The sequence below is a fragment of the Haliotis rubra genome, unplaced genomic scaffold, assembly GCF_003918875.1.
Source record: "Haliotis rubra isolate DU_JTF1 unplaced genomic scaffold, ASM391887v1 Scf397, whole genome shotgun sequence".
NCBI lineage: Eukaryota > Metazoa > Mollusca > Gastropoda > Lepetellida > Haliotidae > Haliotis > Haliotis rubra.
This window is the reverse complement of record NW_025767076.1, coordinates 514,204-538,915: the sequence shown is the minus strand read 5'-3', so window position 1 is coordinate 538,915 and position 24,712 is coordinate 514,204. Positions and strand designations below refer to the sequence as shown.

Below are 24,712 nucleotides of genomic sequence, written 5' to 3'. Positions count from 1 at the left end.
GTAAATAGTGAATTCTAAAATCATGAAAGCCAATTCTAAATTTACACAACGCCCGTATTAATGATTTGTCTTTTTGTTACAATGTGAAGACTCAAGACTGGCAACAAACATTGGACTTTGTGATCTGTCTCTCTCAACTAATCCAGGGGGGTGTTGTACCTAATGCACAAGATATTACTGGTGTATAATGATACCAGAGTCATATGATTAGTTGCATCATATGGAGTTTACCGGTTAAGTGTTGTCTATTCTCCAAGTGTACTGTTGATATACCCTGGGAAGCCAAAAGAACCCATATTCCATTGGTAGATGACGAGATGGTGAAATGTGTTTATGTTTGTACACCGAAACAACTTGTGGTGTCATGCTGGGCTTCGTTTCACGAAGCACCTTGCAGTGTAAGATGAATGACGAAAATATTTTGTTGTCATGGTCATATATTGAACATTCTAAAGATGAATATGCAGATGATTAGCCTCGTCATTGTCAGTATGGTCAGTCGAAATATGTACCGGTAACCCCAACTATGACATGTTACATTTGACCACTTTCTAAATTGCATTGTGTGTGCATTGCATATTCAGTGTAACTATGATACAGTTACATCGATTGAGAGAGAAAAACCCTTGGTATAACTCTCTTATGAGTTGAGAAAGATGACCTGAATGCATAGAGATTGATCATTGTTGATAGGGGAACAAATATAAATTGATTTTAAGGAGAGAAGTCTGTATATTTGCAGTACAATGTGTAGGAGATATGGTTGATGTGTTACAGAGGGCTGAGCTGCTGCAGTCGCTGAAAGATGCCCAGGCTTCATCACAAGAGGCCAAACTCTTCTCTGGCATCGCTGAAGTGTACACACAGAAATTCAAGAAGTAAGATCTTTATTAGCTGATGAAAAGCACTATGACTGTAGAGAACATTGTACTTGGTCATGTTTTAGCAGTTCATAACCTTTATCGTAACCATTTAATTCAGTGATGTGGTTTGAATAAACTGTCAAGACGTCCAAGGCTAGCCATCTTTCTGTATGCAATGTCACATCTCTGAATACTACAGGCAGATCGAGATCCCTGTCTGACTCCTTTAAATCACCTTGAAGTGAATGTAAGTCACAATCTTCATTAAATCATGGCTAAGTCATTTCTCATATTATGTATGTCTAGCATGTCCAGTAACAGGTCAGTTTTAAATCTTGTCTCAACATTTTCAACACGTTAATACCCAACATACAATGTAGTGTGAAACTTATGAATTATTGCTTTGAGACGTGTGCTACCTCTTAGCAACCAGTGACTATGATCTAATTCTAAGTTTTTTAGTTTTTCCAGAGCTTAGTGTGATTATCATGAAAATTGTAACCACGGTTAAGCTCAGATTTCATTAAGAACAAACATGATTGAACTAACATGATTAGTTGTAGACTATGAAGAGGGGTCATTATTTACCCATGAAGACCCAGGTTAGAATTGGTCTTCAGTAACCCATGCTTGTCGTAAGAGGCGGCTAAACAGGATCAGTGGTCAGGCTCTCTGACTTGGTTGACACATGTCATTGCATCCAATTGCTCATGATGTTGATCACTGGATTGTCTGGTCCAGATTCGACTTTTTACAGACTGCCGCCACATGGCTGGAATATTGCTGAATGAGGCATTAAGCACCATGCAACCACTCCCTATCTCTCAGTCACTAACTTAGTTCAGAGTTTCTCTCACTCATAAGCTTGAATTCAACAACCACATCCATATGACTCGTCTCAATGGGTATTTAATAGGTCTATCTTTTCATTCATGGCGGGTACAGTTGGCAGTACTTAGTGAAGTGCTTGACACTACTTAATTGAATTTTTATGATGGGTCTTCTTAAGTTGAACCTCAGTGACTATGAATTATGCATCCCATAAAATCCCCTTGAACACTTTTCAAACCATTGGGGCTGACCACACCCTGGGCTGTTCTGTCTACAGCAAACAAAAGTGAGCAAGCACCTTGTAATGTGTATGTATGTTTGTACAATCATTCCGCGTGTCAAATGTATGGTCCATCATTGTCAGTCTTCAGGCAAAGTGTCATAAAATACCAAATCAGACATTCTCACCTTGCTATGAGAGGCAGTCACCACTTGTACAGGTTGACTCTCAAGTACATGCGTCATTATAACAGCCTTACACATATATCATGTATATAGAAGCAATATTGATTACAACAAATCAAACTCACTTGTAAATATACCTTCTGCATATGTGCTGGAAGACTTGTTTCCTGAAGGATAAGATATGTGACAGGTGCTTGTATGTACATGAAATGGTTGTCAACATGGCACATTGTGTGCTAGGAGTATTACCCGTTGTTTCAGTAGTCACAGAACAGTATATATGGTCTATTTAACCTTGTGTCATTGTGACCAGTCAAGGAGTATTACCCGTTGTGTCAGTAGTCACAGAACAGTATATATGGTCTATTTAACCTTGTGTCATTGTGACCAGTCAAGGAGTATTACCCGTTGTTTCAGTAGTCACAGAACAGTATATATGGTCTATTTAACCTTGTGTCATTGTGACCAGTCAAGGAGTATTACCCGTTGTTTCAGTAGTCACAGAACAGTATATATGGTCTATTTAACCTTGTGTCATTGTGACCAGTCAAGGAGTATTACCCGTGTGTTTCAGTAGTCACAGAACAGATACTATTTAAGTGACCAGTCAAGGAGTATTACCCGTTGTGTCAGTAGTCACAGAACAGTATATATGTCAAGGAGTATTACCCGTTGTTTCAGTAGTCACAGAACAGTATATATGTGTCTATTTAGTCACAGAACAGTATAACCTTGTGTCATTGTGACCAGTCAAGGAGTATTACCCGTTGTTTCAGTAGTCACAGAACAGTATATATGGTCTATTTAACCAAGGAGTATTACCGTTGTTTCAGTAGTCACAGAACAGTATATATGGTCTATTTAACCTTGTGTCATTGTGACCAGTCAGTATTACCCCGTTGTGTCAGTAGTCACAGAACAGTATATATGGTGTCATTGTTTGACCAGTCAAGGAGTATTACAAGGAGTATTACCCGTTGTTTCAGTAGTCACAGCACAGTATATATAGTATGGTCTATTTAACCTTGTGTCATTGTGACCAGTCAAGGAGTATTACCCGTTGTTTCAGTAGTCACAGAACAGTATATATGGTCTATTTAACCTTGTGTCATTGTGACCAGTCAAGGAGTATTACCCGTTGTTTCAGTAGTCACAGAACAGTATATATGGTCTATTTAACCTTGTGTCATTGTGACCAGTCAAGGAGTATTACCCGTTGTTTCAGTAGTCACAGAACAGTATATATGGTCTATTTAACCATGTGTCATTGTGACCAGTCAAGGAGTATTACCCGTTGTTTCAGTAGTCACAGAACAGTATATATGGTCTATTTAACCATGTGTCATTGTGACCAGTCAAGGAGTATTACCCTTTGTTTCAGTAGTCACAGAACAGTATATATGGTCTATTTAACCATGTGTCATTGTGACCAGTCAAGGAGTATTACCCGTTGTTTCAGTAGTCACAGAACAGTATATATGGTCTATTTAACCATGTGTCATTGTGACCAGTCAAGGAGTATTACCCGTTGTTTCAGTAGTCACAGAACAGTATATATGGTCTATTTAACCATGTGTCATTGTGACCAGTCAACACTAAGGTACTACTGTAAATAAGTCGGATGTATTTATACAAAAATGATGGTTTTGATAATTCATGATCAGAACCTCACCAGTCCTTATTGTTCAGCACGTTGATCCTGCACACTTAGCTACTGAACCAGCAAAGTGTCTGATTGGGCATCTTCATGTGGTTTCAGTGATGTGAACATAGAGACAACGCCCCAGGGGAAAGTTAAGCTCAACACCATCAGTGGAAGTGGGAAGAAGACGAAACAGAAGAAGTGTCTGGTGGAGGAAGAAGAGTTATCAGGAAATGAATCTGTGTCATCTGTGGACACTTCTGACATTTCAACCGATGAGGAATGGGAGCTGGAAGAGGAAGAGACGGCAAATGGAGAGGAAGATTCTGGGAATGGGTCAGACAAAGAAGGTGTGGAATCTGTGGTGGAGAAGAATGTCGGTGGGAAGGCTGCAGGAGAGACTAAACAGTGTGTTGGTCCAGAGGGCAAGAAGGACCCACCAGTGAAGACAGACCAGCAAAGGAGGCCTGCAGTACATGTGCTGCTGTCCAGACGGCCAGAGGTTCAGGTAAAACATCAACCTTCAGATGAATGTACCGAAAACAGATTCCTGTTCATATATAATATGTCAGGACATGTCTGAACTTTTGTTTTCCATGTGTAAACTGTGCTTGGAATGTGAAAAGTTTTCTGCAGAAATTAGCATGAATACCTATTTGCTAGGATTGATGTTAAAGTTCAGTGAGTAAAGGAGGTTCCTCTATTTATAGTATCATTACAAGTGAATATACAGACAGGAAATAACATGTTAAGATAAGGTGACAGTATTCACTGATATTGAAGACAACTTTGTTGATATAAATCATGTTGTCTTATTTAAGACTTTGTAATTCTCATATTATGCAAGTGTTACTGTTGTCGGGTTCTTTGAAATGTGATTTATTCAGATTTAACTGTAAGTATCAAGTCATGGTCAGTGTGCTGTCCTCCTTCTCCCCAGGAGGCGCGGCTGAAGCTCCCCATACTGTCGGAGGAGCAGGTTGTGATGGAGGCCATTAATGAACACCCGGTGGTCATCATCTGTGGAGAGACGGGGTCAGGCAAGACCACCCAGGTGCCACAGTTCCTCTATGAGGCAGGATACGCTCAGTGAGTAGATCCTTGGCCTAACATTCCTCATGACATTAATGTGTGTAGCCTTGCCCTTGAGCTGTATTAGCTAATCTGCCATGAGATGCAGTGATATAGTATGGTGTCATCGGTGTAACTTCAACTTCTTGACATATGATCTGATATCCTTGCAATAGAATCAGGAAGTCCTAAATAAATCAAATGGATCACAGACTGTGCAGGTTCCAAGTGTTGCTACAACAGTTAGTGCAGTTGTCTGGAAATACTTGAGGAGTGTTCCCCATGACTGCTGTTACTGGACAACATGGTAGAGCATTGTTGAGTAGGAAATTATTTCACAACCAACCGAGAACTAAGATTTTACAAATAACCAAGAGCTATGTGTTTCTGTATGAGGCAGGATGCTCTCAGTGTGTGGGGATTTTCATGTATATAGTTAGGACTTTGACATTTTCAACCACTTTCTTTTCTTGACGTCTTAACCATAATTTATGATTCGCTCTTAAAATCAAGATGATGAGTTATCTCCCTTATTCCACCTCTACACATCTGAGTGAGTGAGTGAGTTAAGTTTTACGCCGCACTCAGCAATATTCCAGCTATATGGCGGCAGTCTGTAAATAATCAAGTCCGGACCAGACAATCAAGTGATCAACAGCATGAGCATCGGTCGGTGCAGCGGGGAACCGATAACATGTGTCAACCAAGTCAGCGAGCCTGACCACCCGATCTGGTTAGTCGGCTCTTATGACAAGCATGGGTTAGTGAAGATCATTTCTATCCTGGACCTTCACAGGTACACATCTGACTGAGAGAGAAGATATTCACTCACATGTTCCTATTTCTTTCCAGTGGCCGTGGTATCATTGGTGTCACTGAGCCAAGGAGAGTTGCTGCAATAAGTATGTCCAAACGTGTTGCCATGGAAATGAATCTCACATCAAGGTAAACCTGGAATTTTTCTAATGACTTTTGATGTTTTTTGCTGAGCACTCTTTGTTGACATTTGTGCAATGTGGGAATCCCTGAGGAACTGGTCATGAACAAGTGTTACCACTAAGTGTGTACCCATTTAAGGCTCATAATGTCGAGAAAAACAACAGCACGCTTTCAAAGCTCCCACACTTTACTTGATGGGGCATTCTATCTGCCCATGCGCAGATACATTTCCGCTGCTATTTAATAGCCGGAGAATACAACATAAACCGAGCCACACCGGACAATAAGCAGAAACACTACAGAATCAGTTTACTGCTGTTCTACCAGGGGTCGTTCCACGAAGCGATTGTAGCATGAAGGTGATGTACCTCCCATAGTAGTACATAGACTTGCTATAATTGTAGCGCTACGATCGCTCTGTGGAAGAGGAGTAACCTGTTGTAGATATTTGTATGTTGATATTTGTATATATTTAAACTTATCCTATCTCACGGTATGCACTTCTCTCTCTTGATTCGACACTGAGTGGAACGATGTAACTTTTTTCTCCCTAGGCCTCTCTTGTCCATCCGCCCAAGCACTCCATGCTAATCTCATTATAAGACAGCTTCCTAGTTGTCATGCAAAGCATGCAGCATGCTCCACTAGCTACCCACGTGACTGTCTCTGAGTCATCATTCTCCTTCTTGTCGCACATGAGTGTGAACGTTTTGCTTTACCCAACGTTTTCAACATTAGTCTACAACATGGGGAAGGCTGACCAGCCTAAAAAGAGAAAGATATGTTCGCAGTGTAATAAGGTGTTCTCTGCGAGTGATCCACATGCGTTATGTGTTGATTGTGTGGGACAATGTAAATGGGAAACTCGTTGCAAGAAATGCAAGGATCTTACCTTGCGAGGCTTTTGGAGATTACAGTAGGGCTTGCGCTCGACATGTAGCTGACAGAGCCCATTATGCAGCTTCGCTAGACGGACCCAGTCCCACCAAGAAAGGCAAGTTTAAGCGTCCTACTTTATCTGCTCGTTGGTCACAGTCCCCTCCCTCGAATGAAGAGGATTTTATGAGAGTGTCATCACTCTTGTCTTATTTATCTGAAGACCTTCGGAAACTGCTTGGCTCTCAACATTCCAGCCCGAGTCCTTCGTCTTGGACCACATCCCGGGTAGTGGTTGTCGAGACTGCTTCCACCCCTCAGGATACTTCTGCACAGCGGGACCTTCGAACTACGCTCTCTGCATCTCACTGCTCGGACCAGTTATCAAGGCTTATCTGTTTCGGACAAGAATCAGCTGGTCTCTACGCCTGACTGTCCAGATTGCATTCGCCGTAGCCATTCTCGATCTTGTCGTTCTTCCAGCAGTGACAGGAATCGGTCTACCTCGCCAAAATGGTTGCCAGTGGTTGCTTCACCATCTACTTCCCATACGGTGAATAGAAGTGTTGTCTCCTGGGTCCAGCTACCTCGGTCTTCCACTTCGCCGAAGCCTGCCGGTTTGTCAAATCCCAGTTCACCGGATCGCGCCTCGCCCCACCTCACCCCTCCACCTCGACTTTCACCGGAACGACTACCTTCGCCGAAACAGCATTCGTCGAACCAGTTTTCGTCAGACCGGCAGTCTACTCACCAACATTCATCGGACCGGTCGTCTTCCAAACAGGTTCACCGAAACGGACTTTGTCGAAACAACGTTTGTCAAAACAGCATACTTTGCATCAGACTTCACCGAAATGGCATGTGGTGAATCGACTTTCACCGAAAGGTCTTTCCTCCAATCGGTATTCAGCGGAACGCCCTTCTCCCGGATCATCTGCCTCTGAGTACTTCCCAAACTCTGTTGGCTCTTACAGTCACATCTCCTCAGCACTGACGCGGCTTTTACCGAGTCGTTTGGACCAGTCTCCTATTATTCTTCGGATTTGTTCACTGAATAGACCTGGTAGGTCTAGTTCACCACCGAGATGCCACTCTTCGACTCGTTCACATTCAACTAAACGCACGCCTTCAACAACTTCGTTGAGATCAGTTCTCCGCTCGAAGTCACTTCCTCGGACTGTGTCTTCCCATCATCATGGGACTTCCAGTTCTGTGCATTCGACCCATCAACCTAGATCTCCTACATGATCGACCGCTGCCTATCGTAGGGCTCCTGCCTCCTCGTGTCTCTCTACTCAGATTGTACCAGATTCCTGGACTCCTGCGCAGGAAACAACTCCTCCCCCAGATCTGGCAGCGATGTTGATCGCTATTACCACTGCTTGGAATCAGCAACAGTCTGCTCAATCGACGGGGAGTGGTCCTGGTGTTCCACCGGATCCTCCGTCTCCGGCACATTCAAATGTGGATTCCCCAGGGGGAAGGTTGGATTTTGTCGACGAACCTCAAATCTTAGCTTGGATAGATGAGAAACTCTGTCTCCCTATGCCGCGGAACCCGGAGGACTAAGCGCATTCCTTCTCCATGAGACAAGGGGACTTGGCGTCTATTACCCTTCCACCACGACCTTGTATTGCTCATCTAGCTATGTCCTTGGATCATGCCTTTAAAAGCCTTAAGAGGATTAAGGACGGCCTGTCTTCGCCTAGATTTTCCTTAGCGGCGGCTCACTCCCTTGGGTTCCAGTCGTTGTCTACTGTCTCTTCGGTGGATGAAGATGTCCAAACACTTTGTGGCCAGTCGTCCCAAGCTAAGACGTCCTCCCAAGTCCGACTCGGGGGTTGGGAGTGGGGTACCCAAGCAGTGACTCGTGGAAACAAGTGGGCGGGAGATTAGGGAGGTTCGCTCCCAATTGGACCATCCTAGATGATCCCTTTGTGACCGACCTCCTCTCCAAAGGCTATCAACTTCCAGTCATCGGACACCCGCCTCTGACAGTGCATCCAGTACATCGCAGTTAGCCGCCCGGACCAGGTCTAGTTTCTTCGCTCCACCATAGGTACGCTCGTAGCAAAATGTGCAGTCCAGTCTCTCGGTCAGGTGCCCAGCACTCCGGGGTTCCGTTCCCCCATTTTTCTGGTTCCCAAGAAAATCTCCACAAAAGTAAGACTAATTTTCAACATGAAACTTTTCAATGCCCACTGTCTCCACCGCCCGCCTCACTTCAGGATGGTATCAATCATCCTGCTTCGCACCATCCTGAAGAAAGGAGATTTTCTTGTCAGCCTTGACCTTCAGGATGCATATCTTCATGTGCCCATTCATCCAGATTCTCGGAAATTCTTCCAATTTGTGTTCCAAAGGATCCATTATCAATGGGCCGTCCTGCCTTTTGGAATTTCCACGGCCCCGTGGCTATTTACCAGGATCTCCAAGCCGATCACCAGGTTTCTTCATCTCCACGGGGTCGTGTTCCGAAAGTTACATAGACGACTGCATTCACGCACAGACAGACCCAGTCATTCTTCTACATCAGTTTGAGTTCATTATGAAGCTTCTCCGGCAGCTGGGTTAACAGTTAAACGCTGTGAAGTCAGAACTCACACCGACCCAGACACTTCAATTCATCGGGGCAACTTTCAACACGCATCAGGGCCTGATTTTTGTCCCCCAGGACAGATGGCTGAAAATACAACGTCTAGTTCTGTTAGTACTGTTGCAGGCCAGGACCTTACGGCAGTGGCAGGAACTTTTGGGCCTCTTGGCATCGGCACAGGCATTTACACAGCGGGGACAATTGCAACTGCATCCGTTGCAACGCTTCCTGTGGCCGTATCTCGTCTCAGAGAATCTCAAGGAGTTGATTCGTCTTCCCGAACCCTAACGTCCTCTTCTTTAGTGGTGGTTTGTAGAACAGAACGTTTGCGCCAGAGTTTGTTAGATGCCGTTCATTCTAACGCACCACTTGTTCGACGCGTCTTTCAAAGGTTGGGGGGCTCACTTTCTTCATCATCAGACGGCCGGGCTGTGGTCGTCCGCAGGATGGGGATTGCACATCAAAGAACTCGAGTTCTTGGCGGTTCTTCTCGCCATTCAGCATTGGGTGACGGAACTTCGGGGGTCTTCCCTGCTGATCCAGACAGACAACTCCACGGTCGTCTGGTACATCAACCATCTCGGGTCGACAGGTTGAGTGAACCTTCTTGAGGTGGCGTTTCGTTTCTTCCATCTAATCAACTTCCATCGATACTCGAGCCAGACACATTCCCAGAGTCAGGAATGTCATTTCAGATGCGCTGTCCCGTTCCGATCAGCCGGCTCCCATGGAGTGGCAATTGAACCCACAGATCTTTCGGGAGCTAGTCTTCCCGTTATCAAGGCCCCAAGTGGACCTATTTGCCATGCAGTTCAATCATAAGCTCCCGAAGTTTGTCTCGCTGATACCAGACCAACTAGCGTGGGATCTCGACGCCCAGGCTTACGCCTTCCCCCCTCCAGCTCTTCTACCCAGAGTAATCCTGAAACTCCGGTCGACCAGACAGATTCTACTGCTTTTGGTTGCGCCTTACTGGCCAGTCAGGAGTTGGTTTGTCGATCTCGCACAGCTCGCAGACCTAAACCCAGTTCCTCTTCCCGATCGGGACAACTGTTACACCCTCCCTTGGATCGGCGCCACGTATCCCTTCGCACCCTGCCTCTGCATGTTTGGTGCATCTGCAGAAGTCCTTAATCGCCAAGGGGTATTCTCGGAGAGTGGCTGTGGCCATCACATCTCTGCTCAACAGAGTTCCACCCGCTCACTTTATGATGAGAAGTGGAAGTGTTTTGAGGGACATTGCAAGTCCAGATGCAGTACATCTCCAATTTCTACGTCACCTCAAATTTGCGGTCGCCTAAGAAGCTTAAGGGTTCCACTTTGGCCACTTACCTTGCTGCGATCAACTCGGTCCTGGCTACCACCACAGGCTCTAAAGTCTCTACGGTTCCTCAGCTTCAGTATTTGCCCTGGTCCTTAAAGTTGGCTGATCAGTCTACGAAATTTAGACTTCCTGCATGGGATTTATCTGTGGTGCTGCGTCATTTGGCCTCGATGGATTATGAACCCCTAGCTCAGAAGGACTTTGAGAAGATCTCCTTCAAGACTTTCTTCCTTGTGGCTTTGGCTACAGCTGCTTGGATTTCTGAACTCCATGCTTTGGATGTTAACGTCCAGTTCCAACGGAAGAAGCATGGCAAAGTCTGCTGGGATTTCGTAGCGAAGAATCAGATGCCGGGACAACCTGATCGTACTTTTACCATCCCACCGTTGTCCACGATCCTTGGGCCGCATGACAATGAAGACCAGCAGCTTTGCCCTGTAAGGGCTTTGAAGATTTTCCTTGCTGCTTCTAAAAATCGCTACCGTCTCCTCTTCATTCTGTTGTCCTCAACATCCAGGGCGGAAGTGTCTCACACCACCTTATCCTTCAGGATGAGGGCCACCATCTTACGGGCTTATACCTTTGCTGGGTTACCACCCCCGACAGCTTCCAATCCACATGAGACACGGGTTTTAGTGTCTACTATGGCTCTGCATAGTAACTGTTCTCTCCACGCCATTATGGAAGAATGCTTTTGGCAATCTGACTAGGTCTTCTCGTCCCACTACCTTCGGGACCTCTCAGTCAAGGATGTCCAAGGCCTGTACCAGTTTGGACCCCTTGTTCTCGCACAACAGCTGTCTACGGCCCAACAACGCAGATAGGGGATGATCCCATGAGGTTGCTGTTTCCCTGTATTTTCCTGAATATATGTCTGAACTGAATGTCTGCCTTATGTTTTGATTGCTTTTGGGTTAGAACTACTTCACTTAGTTTTATACTAAGACACGGAGATACTACCGCCTCGGTGGTTCGACGAATCTGGAGCACGATTCTGTATCACAATGTGGAAGGGTTCGACATTTCACGTTTCCTGACCTCTACTTTTCGAAGCAATTACATCAGTGAAGTGTGTCACTCCCGAATTCCAGTGGATTTCGTTCCGACTCCGAAGTTGCCAGGCTCATCCTTTGACTAAGCTTATGTAAAGGAGTGAGGGTCAATTTTATGTTGACTGGAACTGAATGTTAAAACTGCAAGTTTTCTGAGTTGTGCTTCTTTTTCACCCGCCCCTGGTTGGTGTCTGTGGGGGTCTTCTCTCGAAGCAGGGGCTGTCCCGATTATTGTCTATGACTTTAATTTATGGGGGTACCTTGAAAATCGCGGCAAAGTGACATCCTTTCTCGCTGAGCTGCGTCCTTCTGTTCTTCGGAGGTTGCAGCTGAACACCACATCGCTCGGGAGCTCCCATCTCCCTGGGAGACGTTGTGCTAAGTAAGGAGTTCAGGGGAACTCGTTACAAGCATAGGAGTTGCGCTAGTAGTAACAGGCCTCCCTTGTGCATCCCTATCTATGGTTGTTTCCAGTCTACACAGTTCTCCTGTTCACGCTGTCAAGACGTAGGGTATCTGCGTCCCGCCATGAGAAAGGATAAGTTTAAAAATTTGAACATTTTAACTATAAATTGTATATTTATATACTTATCCTATCTCACGCGAAGGATTCCTGCCCAACCTCCCCGCTATGCAGTTTCTCCAAGATTGATATTCCAGTGGCTCCAAGAATGAGAATGATGATTCTGAGATAGTCACGTGGGTAGCTAGTGGAGCATGCCGCATGCTTTGCATGGCAACTAGGAAGCTGTCTTATAATGAGAGTAGCATGGAGTGCTTGGGCGGATGGACAAGAGAGGCTAGGGAGAAAAAAGTTACATCGTTCCACTCAGTGTCGAATCAAGAGAGAGAAGTGCATACCGTGAGATAGGATAAGTCTGTAAATATACAATTTATAGTTAAAATTTTCAATATTAATCCTTATGATCACAAAGGAAAGTTGACCATTGTTAATCACCTCATTAACATCGTATTTATCTTTGGCAGAGAAGTGTCGTACCAGATTCGGTATGAGGGCAATGTTACAGATGACACTGTAATAAAGTTCCAGACTGATGGTGTTCTCCTTAAAGAAGTTCAGAAGGTACATAGAGACATAAATTTATTTATTTTCCTTTTTTGTTTACCGTTTGCTGCCATATGTTTGTTCACCTAATGTTTATAATATTTGACTGCACACACCCAAGACTTTCCAGAAACGCTCCAGGAATTGTGGTTAGCAAGTAACAAATATGCAGTCTTATGCATAGAACGCATGCTTAGCTGCAAGGTGATTCCTCCTGCACTTTGCTGTCCTGTTGTGTTCAGTAGGAATCTGGACTTACTCTCTTCACTGTGTACATGAATCATGTTTTGTGTTCATGCTTTTTAACAGGACTTCTTGCTGAGCAAGTACAGTGTGATTATAGTAGATGAGGCCCACGAGAGGAGTGTGTTCACAGACATCCTCATTGGCTTGCTGTCAAGGATAGTACCCCTCAGAGAGAAGGTATTCGGCCTGACTTGTCTACTACCAATACTAATTTTGAAGCCATTTCCTAATTTCAGACTGTAACAAATTAACATATTTTTGACGTGTCATAATTCTTCTGTGAATGAGATTCACTGTCCTACTTTGATTAGGCTTATGTGATGAGGTTGGTGTAATGCTTGATAATGAAACAGACATAATATAGTGCTCAAACACAATACTTACTGTCTATAATTAATGTTATGGTATGTATGTAATAAACTTATGAACTTACATCAAGTTATAAGTTATATTTCTCTCTCTCTCTCCCCTCTCCCTCCCCCTCTCTGCCTCCCTCTCTCCCCCTCTGTCTCTCTCTCTCCCTCCATCCCTCTTTTTCTCCCCCTCTCTTTCACTCTCTCTCTCTGAACAAAGGTTAAATCTGCACTTCTCTACTCTTCTAATATCCATGTCTCACACAGCTTTTCTTTGATTTGAAATGTAGGATTAAGGATCTGCTGCATGTATTGTACCTGACAGATGTTTGAATGTCACATGGTTTCAGAGAGGGAACCCGCTGAAGCTGATCATCATGTCTGCCACACTGCGAGTCGAGGACTTCACTGAAAACAAGAGGCTGTTCAAGGTCACACCACCAGTCATCAAGGTAGGAGACTAAAGCTTAGGACTGATTCATTTTCCTTATTCACTTTGGCCTTGAGTAAGACTGTCATACAGTGTGATTTTCTAGGTTCAAAAAGAATTAGTGCAAATTTGAAATAAGCAAGTGTTTGACAGGCTGATTTCATCTGGAACTATAGACAAAGGCAGCACGAACATATAGTACAAGGTCATCTTGTGTCATGGACTTAGGAGGTTTTACATCAAATCAGAAACATCAGTATGTTTCATTCATTTTGGCAATGATTCCAAAAGTTTCAAGTGCAAAAGAGAGAAAAACTAGTTATTTTAACCCAAACCCCTTCCCAAAATTACAGAATAAATGATTTGTCACAGCAGATGAATCACACACTTTCCCATGCTTCCTTTTCTCATTTTGCCCAGGTTGAGTCGAGACAGTTTCCTGTGACGATACATTTCAACAAACGAACACCACTGGATGACTACCTTGCCGATGCATACAGGAAGGTGGGTACCTTACGTGAAACACAGGTATCAACAAGTAATATGATGGACTATTGTACATGTTGTTGAAACAGTTGGTTTTGTTACTTCTAACATAAGGAAGTTAAGAAGTAAACTCACTGACTGATAAATTCATTGTGGATGAGATGATACCTTAAACCAACCATGTTTGATCTGACTTCTTTCTAAGGCAGTGAGACCCGTGTAGGTCCGGGTTAGAATGAATCTTCATTAACCCATGCTTGTCGTAACGGGATCGGGTGGTCAGGCTCGCTGGCTTGTTTGACACATGTCATCGGTTCCCAATTGCGCAGATCGATGCTCATGCTGTTGATCACTGGATTGTCTGGTCCAGACTTGATTATTTACAGACCGCCGCCATATAGCTGGAATATTGCTGAGAGTGCGGTGTAAAACTAAATTTTGATAAATGAAATGTCCGGAATGTTCAAGTGTTATAAATGATCAGTTTTGGGCCAGACAGACCAAGCCGTCAGAATATGAGGACATGCAATAGTAACATGTTTGGATGTCTGTTGTGACAAGTGTACAGAGCTCCAGATAAGATTTAGCTCATGTGGGTACTGTACCCACTGTATTTTTTTGGTGTCGGTATTATGAAGGTTGAGTGGGTATTTCATTTTCCGTTGCTTTCAAATATGCGCGTATTTCAGTCATTTTACTCACCTAAGTATTATGTCATTGAGTAAGTTTACTAAGCAGGTATGTTCTGCCTTATGTCATACCTAATCAAAACCAACTTAAATATAATGGAAATGATTTCATAAAAAATCATTCATCCTATACTGACAGTACAACACTTGTCCTATACTAACAGTACAACTTGATAGCAATCGATGTCTTTTCCATTACGCAAGCGATTTTTATAAATGCATTCCGTACGCATTTGTTTTAAACTTTTTGCGTATCTAACATTTAAAATGCGTAATTGGTATGCAACAATTATTTTTCAATGCGTAATTGGAAATTTTATATGCGTATTTTACCCGGATACGCAGCTTATCTGGGCCTCTGAGTGTACCTGGTTGATTGTATGTTGTGACAAGTGTACATGGTTGATTGTATGTTGTGACAAGTGTACATGGTTGATTGTATGTTGTGACAAGTGTACATGGTTAATTGTATGTTGTGACACTTGTAGAAGTCAAATATTAGTCTGTTTGACTGTCTGTTGTGACAAGTGTATATGTCAAACATTAACCTCCTTGGTTGTGTGTTATGTCTAGTCAAGTCAAACATTAACCTCAATGTTCATCTATGGTAACAAGCACCAGGTCGGGGCACAGGTGTGGGGATTTCCTAACGAAGGTTTTGTTTGTTGCCAGGTATGCAAGATTCACCGGCAGCTGCCAAGTGGGGGAATTTTGGTGTTTGTGACAGGGCAACAAGAAGTACATACACTGTGCAAGAAGCTCCGCAACACGTTTCCTTATGCGGCTGGAGAAGGTGAGTGTATTGGAGGACAACTGAGTCCGTTATCCTGTAGATACAGTTATTGAGGGAGACTATCCTTCATGCATAATGCAGTGCTCAGGTTAGTGACATGACAAGGGCTGAGGTGGCTGCTGAAAATCCAAAGAAGGTTGTTACTAATATGGTCTCATATTATGTCAGTAACAACCATTGTGGATATTAACTGATGATATATCATCTCGTATGGGGTTAGTAATTCTGCTCTCTGATTGGTCAATCTCAGTTTGAGGGATATATATAGCCCTATATTGTTAACCTTACAATGAGTATGTAACAAAATTTAATACATACAGTGGAAGCCCTCTAAACCGGCAGCCCTCCAATCCAGCATGGTCTCAATATCGACACTAGAATTTGGTCCCGGCAGAAGCTAGTCTATTTATGATCATTTACACGCCCTCTAATCCAGCGTCAGTCTATTCTGTATTTCGGCACAACATAGACCGCCCAATTGACTGTTCATAATTAACCTTCTCTAAACTGGCATCCGGTCTCTGGGTCTCCTGCTGATTGGCTGAACGTGTATTAACAACACAGTGGACACATCAACATTAAGCTAATTGATGTTGCCTGATGAAAGGAGTATGTATAGGGATTAGGCCTAAGTAGGTGAGGTAAATTGGTGAGTGACACATGTCACTTGTATTAAAAATTAATTTCTGGCCCTATTTTGAACGAGAAAGCTATTCAGTTTGCTTCAGAATTAAATGTCAACGGTTTAAGGCATCAGATGGTCGGCTGGCACACTGGAAGACACGATACGACATCAAACAGTTCAAAGTGAGTGGTGAAAGTGCCAGTGCCATAGTGATGTTGACAAGTTTAAGTCCTGCGTCTTGACTTTGATTGATGGATATGCGCCTAGTGAAGAAGTCCTTAACTGCGAAATATCATTCTCAGTTTGAAAAAGGAAAAGTTCTCTAAACTGGCACGCCCTCTATACCGGCCGGTTTTAGAGGGCTTCCACTGTATATAGCTGGTCTCAAAATATATTTTTGTGATATTTTAAACTGTAGTCTTGATTCAGCCTTGAATTAGACTGAAAAGATGAAACTTATTATGGCTCTTACTCAACCATGATGGTGGGCTTGGGATTGTGCTAGGTTGCTAGTTGTTTGCATAGATAGCACTATTCAAGAAACATGAAGATTATTTAAGCTGCTTAGAACACAAATTGTGTTACGATGTTCAGCAGTCATGTAGTTTTTGTTACAGCTGTGCAGAAGAAACCAACCAAAGCAGAACTTCGAAAGCAGAAGAAAGAAAATAAGAAAACAAAAGAAAAAGTGAACCTGCCGAAAGTTAATCTAGACAAGTAAGTCACTCAGATCCGTTGGGCATGGTGGGCAAGCTGTCTAAGGCGCTGCGCTAGTAAGTGAAAGGTACCTGGATCGATCCCCACTTGTGACTGGGTGTAAAAACCTTGGAGCTAGCATTACTTGCAGGCTCTTAGAGTATTGTCACAACCCCTAGTGTGCAGTACACAACCCTGTACACTTAAAAGACACATGCAGACATCTTGTTGAGGGTATTGTAAAGTGCAGTATCAGTGGACAAATTAGTCCACCCAGCTGCAATTGGGTACCTTGTGAGGATGAGGCTGAGTGATAAGTTGCTGCACCTAACAGGCACCATGAGTTGAATACTCCCCAGGGAGTTGAGTAGGTTAAAATAATTCCAGAAAAATAAACATCCGTTGATCAAGGGAACACTCCAGCGCATGTACTGGTTACGTGGATATGTGCGCTATAATATCCTATAATAATAATAAATCCTTTTAAGTATCAACTGGGTTGACCCAAAGAACCCATGGGGTTACAAGCTAACAGTATCAGTTATTTTGGGATCCAATGTTACCGTATAAGTTATGTTGAACTAAGAAACCTGACAGGGATACAATCTGAAAGCATCAGTTTTTGCAGACTTTATTGGGCTCAAGTGCCAAAAAAGCTTGGTGTCCAGAATATGGACTGTAGGTGAAACGGTTGCTGACAGGTGTGAGTCATAATAACCATAAACCATTGTACTACACATGAAATCAATCAGCTCAACATTTTTCAGTTTAGTTAACTTTCTGAATATTTCAAATTATTTATAATAAAACACATGTAGTGTTAATTCTGTATCAGAAGGTGTTGTACAGTTGGAAGATACCAGACTGAAGTGTAAATTATTTGGTATGTTTGCTTTGTCAGCTACTCGGTGGTGCCAGAAGATGAGGAGGTGGAATATGGAGAGCCGGACTCTGAGGAGGAGGTTCGGCTGGACGATGTAGAGGATCTCTCTGACCAGGTCAGTCCACTCACTCCCCATCGTAATACTGCTAGTGGGACTTTGTATTCTCTATGGCGTCAACCAGACATACAGCAAAGACTATTCTTATGTTCATGAGAGCTGGTTTGATGTTACCATGTCAACAGTCTCCCTTCTGGCTATCATGACTGAGAGTTATCCCAACTGATGATGGTGTGTGTCTGTGTTCCAGGAAGCTGACGCCGGGAGTTCTCCTGACCCAATGTACGTTCTGCCCCTGTACTCCCTTCTCTCCAGTGACAAGCAGGTCAAGGTGAGGAGGTCAAGGTCACCACATCAATGTCTCTATAGGCAACTAGAGAGCTATCCAGTTGGAAGAGTCTAGTGATGGTCATTGTCAGACAGTCCTGACCTGTGGTCTGGCTGCTAGTGTATCATCATGGACCCATGGTGTGCTCACTGATTACACTGTCAACTGTTGTTCTAGGAACACAATCAGTACTCGTAACCATTGGTACCTGACTCATCTAAGGGAGGCAACTTATTATGATGCCACCCTTGCCAGTTGTGGACTTGAAAGGATACCAGGGGAATAGTCATTAAACATTAATAATAATAATGTGTCCATTTATATAGCGCCAAACTCCACACTAGGTATGCTCATAGCGCTAACAGTCAAGGCACAGCACATTATTACCCCGGATAACCCAAGCTGCCTATTAGGCGCTAGAAGGTTATAGTCATATGACTTTTTTCCACCGGGTACCCATTTTCCTGCTGGGTGAACTGAGACAATTTTGAACAAACTCACTTGCCTAAGGTGAAACATTACATGTTTATGGATGGGTATTTTAACTGGATGTTACAATAAGATTACCTGCTCCTCAGGTGTTTGATCCTCCCCCTGAAGGATGTCGGCTGTGTGTGGTCGCCACCAATGTTGCTGAAACGTCACTCACCATCCCCAACATCAAGTATGTGGTGGACACAGGAAAGGTAGGTGTCATGACCATCATGGATTCTTTAGTGTAGTGTCTCTTCATTCCAGCACTCTGGGATTATGGCTGTTTGTGGACACCCACGTACAGTCGATAAAGCTCTACTTAGTGTAATAAATATGTTAATGCTTACCATATTTTCTTATATTAATTAAAGCTCCCCTTTTTCCGATGTGGTAATAATGTCAACCTGATAATATATTTGCTTTTGTGGAATCAGGCTTCAGACAAAACAGTAGAGACCAGAGAGCACTGTGTGACTGTAGAACAGGGATATGGACAATCGTAGCCCTTCATGGACTTTGTGGAACAGGCTATGGACAGTCGTAGCCCTTCATTGACTTTGTGGAGGACAATCACCTCCCTTAGATGGCCACTGAAGACAAGTGTAATTTAAGAGCAGGAATGTGTTTGAAAACGTTTTCTCCATCTTTTATTCAGACAAAAAACCAAGTTTTATGACAAGGTTACTGGCGTGTCAACATTTCGGGTCACGTGGACATCTAAAGCAGCAGCCAATCAGAGAGCAGGTCGTGCTGGGCGTGTTGGTGCAGGTCATTGCTATAGGTACTGTGTGAGCGTCTTGAACACTTGAAAGCAGGAAGCCGTGTTGATTGTAGTCATTTGTAGTCCAGTGACCAACAAGCAGAGTTTGTAATGTTGCCCGGGAACTACACCCTGGTATATTTTGCCTGTAATGCATGCCATTGTATGTGTTTATGATATGAAGTTGTCAACACATGACATGTTTACCTGTCTCTCAGGTTGTATTCCTCTGCAGTCTTCAATGATGATTTTGAGAAATTTGCTCCTCCTGAAATTTCTCGGCGTCCAGTAGATGATCTTATTCTTCAAATGAAGGTAAGATTCGTGAGGGGATTTTGGAATCAGGAGAGAATAAAGGGTGTGCATAGTAAGACATAGTCTAATTTGTTCCGTACATTTGAGAATCCTGAGAGGACTCTCGGTGACACATTAACTGAGATGCACAGGGCAAGTACTGTCCCAGCAGCATATACATCACAAGATGTGTGTTGTGCCTTGTTATAGAGGGGGCTTTCCTGGGTGGAATCACTGGGTGACGGAGTGAAAACATATACCATGGATTGTTGGAATATTGCTGTTATTTAACAAAAGCATCAGATAAATCTTAAATCCTCTGATTTCATTAGTTCAATCATTCCAACATCCATACTCTATTATTTGTTTCCAAAGGGACTGTCGGTGGACACTGGTTGCATCCAGTCTTAATTTTAGCTCACCTGACTAAAAGTACCCTGAGCGTATGTCATGATGTGTTTGGTCCAAGGCAGCCATGTTGTAAACATGGCCATTCCTCTTCTTTCTTTTTACAATATGATTAAACTTGAACATTCTCTTAATGCTTTTTGGCTGTGTAAACGTCTTCGTGGAAAGCCAGCGTAGGTTGAACTGTGGCATGTGTGATTCTACTCATGATGACATCATGTTTTGTTCAAATCATGGGGACTGTTTATTGGATTTTGGTACTTAAAGTTGCACAAACATGTCTGTGCTTACAGCAGTTGTTGTTAAGTGTGCGTCTGACTTAGGAACTATTGTCTTCTCATGTAGGTTAGCTACAACGGTGTGGCTCTACTTTTATACACATAGGAGAAATAGGTTATACCTGCTATAACCCTGACAGAGTATGATTTTATTTTCAATACATGCTGTTCTCTCATTACAGGACATGAACATTGACAGAGTAGCCAACTTTCCGTTCCCCACTTCCCCGGATGTGGAACAAATAAAGGTAGGGTCATTAACTCCATGTCAGGGTTTACACTGTAATATGTTAGTACATACAGGAGTATGACAGTTTCAAGAACTCCGGGAAACATGAGGTTTATGGTTGGGAAATTAATGAATGTTGGTAAATGGTATCAAGTATACCTTTTGTATTGTATCATTTGATTGTTCATTCATATATACAGATGAAGCAGACAGTATGACTTTGCCTCTTGACGTGATGAAATACATTGTGTCCAGCTAACAATTCATGCATACTGTGAATCATTTCTGAAGACAGTTACTGTACACAGATCCCTTGAATATGTTTTGTTCACACAATAAATGTATAAGAAATGTAATGCCTACTGCCTCACTTTAGAAAAAAGACCAATGTGGTGTAAACCTGATGATGTATTTATTGTGGCCTAGCAACTAGCAGCTTCTGAGTACTTTCATTTTGTCTTTGTGGTGATTCCAGATCCTGGCTGGTATTGACAGTGTGTCATGGCACTTTTAGAGATGAAATACAAAGTATTTTCTGAAAATCTAAATTGATTTAACATTCTAGTAAAATATGAGTACTTTCAACCTGGTTCACTATGATACTGAGACAAAGGTCCAGAACAAAATAATTCACATGTCAACTGTTTGGCTTTTCTTTTCCAACATGGCTGTTTATCTGGTCCTGTGACCAGGAAATGTTGACAGTTTAGTCCTGGCTCATCACCTATGATCCTATACCCTGTTGCTACTTGCTGGTTCATGTTTGGGTTATCTCCCGTATCAGGCTGGGGAGAAACTGTTGATGACCCTGGGGGCGCTGACACCACCACAGAAACCCAAGTCCTACAGAGATAAGGACAAAGGTAGGAAGGTTCATTGTAATTCCTGAATGATTGATGTTGTTCAAGTCACTGATGGTAACCCAGACACTGCCTCTTGCTGTTGATAACCTTCTCTATATTGTATGCAGAAGTCTGATGGTGATGAAGGGCGATGGGGAAGCCTTGCGGTTAAAGCTTTGCTCTTCACAGTGAAGACCCAGGTTCGATTCCCCTCAAGGGGAAGAGGTGTGAAGCCCATTTCTGGTGTTCCCTGCTATGATATTGCTGAAATATTGCTGAATGTCAAGTAAAACCATACTCACTCACTCTTATGAGTGACATCTTATCTCTTTCATATCAGTGCAATTTTGTTGTATGTTTTTAAATGAAATATCTAATCTTGTTCTCAAGAACCACTATGAACAAGGGGTAAATTTGGCTCTGACTTATACCAATACATTTTCCAACATACATTGCCCTCTCACTGTTGATTGTCTCCCTTGATGTGCACCAAGAGTTCATCCCCTTACAGACGTCAAGGTTTTCAGCATTGGTGAACTATTATTTCCATTATTTCTGATCTTAGTCGAGAACCAATGTTTACATAATCTGAAATGTTTTATACTGTATATTGAGCTAATCTGAATGTTTCTGAATTATTGAGCCAAAGCTGACGTGATCACATGTTGAACCAAATCAAATGTAATTTTGAATAAAAATCTTGTCAGGAGATATTAGTATAGAAACTTTAATCAGTAGTGGCAGCAAAGATCTCTTTAATAACAACAAATCCTTTTGATCAAACACTAAAGTGTAAGTGGTTATCAGATACCCCATCGAAGATAACGCCAGTCGGTCGAGCAATGGCGTGTTTCCCTGTGTCGCCACGGTATGGCAAGATGTTGTCACTAGGACACCAGCACAACCTGCTACCTTACGTCATCGCCATCGTGTCAGCCCTCTCCGTCGACGAGGTCTTCATGGAGATACAACCTGCCTCGTCTACAGACACAGAGGTAAGAGGAAACTGTACAACAGTGACATCCTCAGGAAACTGGACGTGAATACAGTGACTGTTACCTCAACAATATCTCATTTTAATCATCATATGTGTCACATGTAAACACATTGTACATGTCCCCCTGAGGCTATGTGCAAGACTCTTCCTTACCATTGTCAGGCTCTGCTGACCGTGTTGGAATCAGTACCTGATTATGTCCCTGTCAGCACAATACTTGTGATCACTTGTTATGTCAAAGTGGAAGGCTTTTGAAGTTTTATGACTTTTATAAATGTCTTTTCCTTAATACTGTTGAAACCTCAACTCAGTCCCTCCCTTTGACTGGACACAACCACTACATCGGGAGAACTGATATGGTATGAATGGCTTGATTTCCACAGAAGGAGGACATGAAGCAGAGGCTGTCACGGACGATGCAGATCAAGAAGATGTGGGCAGGGCAGGTGAGTGGTAGGGTGGGTTTGAATATGATTATTGTTTGGAAGAGATAGTGATGGTCTAGGGGATAATGAGGGTGGTGGAGATAATGAAGGTGGAGGGATAATGAGGGTGGTGGAGATAATGAAGGTGGAGGGATAATGAGGGTGGTGGAGATAATGAGGGTGGAGATAATGAGGGTGGAGATAATACAGGTGGAGGAGTTAATCAAGGTCTAGGAGATAATGAAGATTGAGGACATAATGAAGGCGGTGGAGATAATAAGGAGATAATGAATTGGGTGAGGTTGGAGGAGTTACTGAGGAGGCAATGAGGGTGGTGGAGATAATGAAGGTGGAGATAATAATGAGGGTAGACATGTTGAGGGGGAGATGTTAGTTTTGAAAAAAATAATGTTTGAAAAGTAGAAAAGTTGAGATATTTAGCTTCTTGTCAGTTAGAAATTAAATATTAGTTTGCCCACATTATTCTTGCAATATATTTGAAAGCTGAAAAGATGTTGTCTGCAGTAGCACATTGTTTATGACCTTTGTTTTACAGATCTATGTGATGTTGTAAGTGGATGCTAAGTTGTATGCCGTTTGACTTTTGTTGACTTTTTCCAGGGTAACTCGATGTTGCTTGGCGACCTGATGATCCTCTTAAAGGCCGTTGGATCATGTGAATATGAGGGATTCTCCCAAGACTTCTGTCACAAATTCGGTATCCGCTTCAAGGCCATGAAGGAGATTAGAAAACTACGAGCACAACTCACAAATACAGGTGTGTACTTTCAAAATATAGGTTATTGAGAAAATTGATACAGTCAGTTACATGACATTGTGAAAACTGTTTGGCAGTGAGTGATGACCCTTTGCAATGCCTGGATCTGCTGGTCGTGGCTGCAGATTGTACACAGGGTGAATGGGATGAATCTACTGGGGTTAATGAGTGTTCAGACATATCTAGACTCTACTTTTTGCTGTTATGTTTCTGGATTTTACAGAAATCCAAACTACATTTTTCAGTCAATGGAGTCATCCCGGAGGCTGACCTGTGTGTTGACCCGAAGCTGATCCCACCAAATGACCTTCAGGCCAAGCTACTTCGTCAGATTGTATTATCCGGGCTTGCTGATCACGTGGCCAGGTAATACATCACTGCAGTTCAGAATGATCACCAATATTTGAGATACTTTCTTACTTTCACTTTGACATGCTTTTAGGGATGTTAGAGGCTTCTTACATGTAAAGCTGAAGTACCACATACCTGTGGATGTCAGATGTTTTATGCAAGCTGGGAATAATTCCTGTATACCCCAGTATGTCACATGTTTCATACTTGCTGGGATTACATGCCATATAAGCCAGGATGTTAGAGGCCTTAAATCTGAGACTGATGGTGAATTCCCCTGACATTCCTCACCACTTGTTTGTCAGGTCCAAGCTTCAGGTCCTTCCATTTCACCAAGACAATATCAGTAATATTGTTGACCTCATCAAAAATTTCTCCATACAATAATATATTTTTGAAATCACATGCAAGGTCCATCTTTTGTCTTAACTAATGTAATCATTCCATGCCGCCATGTTTCAGACGAGCCCCTGCACCACCTCCGGGGGCGACAGAGGATGAGAAGAAGCTGAAGCATGCTTACTATGTGAGTGAGGACATGACACACATATATATATATATATATATAAAACAGTCACTTGCTATGGTTACAGTCACTGGGAAATGTGATGTCTGGGTTGTATG

At 42.9% G+C, this 24,712-nt stretch overlaps 1 protein-coding gene across 1 annotated transcript in view; it reads left to right on the top strand.

Annotated features, from left to right (window-relative positions):
- LOC124286953 (probable ATP-dependent RNA helicase DHX37) overlaps positions 1-24,712 on the top strand; it is a 39,936-nt gene that overhangs the window by 1,668 nt on the left and 13,556 nt on the right. Inside the window, exons 3-24 of the mRNA XM_046723410.1 lie at positions 778-878; positions 3,859-4,249; positions 4,682-4,830; positions 5,665-5,757; positions 12,587-12,683; positions 12,975-13,088; positions 13,615-13,716; positions 14,115-14,198; positions 15,542-15,662; positions 16,905-17,004; positions 17,885-17,981; positions 18,175-18,255; positions 18,831-18,940; positions 19,385-19,507; positions 19,705-19,801; positions 20,649-20,714; positions 21,480-21,558; positions 22,345-22,532; positions 22,918-22,980; positions 23,581-23,737; positions 23,983-24,103; positions 24,551-24,614. Of these exons, the coding sequence (XP_046579366.1) occupies positions 778-878; positions 3,859-4,249; positions 4,682-4,830; positions 5,665-5,757; positions 12,587-12,683; positions 12,975-13,088; positions 13,615-13,716; positions 14,115-14,198; positions 15,542-15,662; positions 16,905-17,004; positions 17,885-17,981; positions 18,175-18,255; positions 18,831-18,940; positions 19,385-19,507; positions 19,705-19,801; positions 20,649-20,714; positions 21,480-21,558; positions 22,345-22,532; positions 22,918-22,980; positions 23,581-23,737; positions 23,983-24,103; positions 24,551-24,614 (2,598 nt within the window). The remainder of the gene's footprint in view (positions 1-777; positions 879-3,858; positions 4,250-4,681; positions 4,831-5,664; positions 5,758-12,586; positions 12,684-12,974; positions 13,089-13,614; positions 13,717-14,114; positions 14,199-15,541; positions 15,663-16,904; positions 17,005-17,884; positions 17,982-18,174; positions 18,256-18,830; positions 18,941-19,384; positions 19,508-19,704; positions 19,802-20,648; positions 20,715-21,479; positions 21,559-22,344; positions 22,533-22,917; positions 22,981-23,580; positions 23,738-23,982; positions 24,104-24,550; positions 24,615-24,712) is intronic.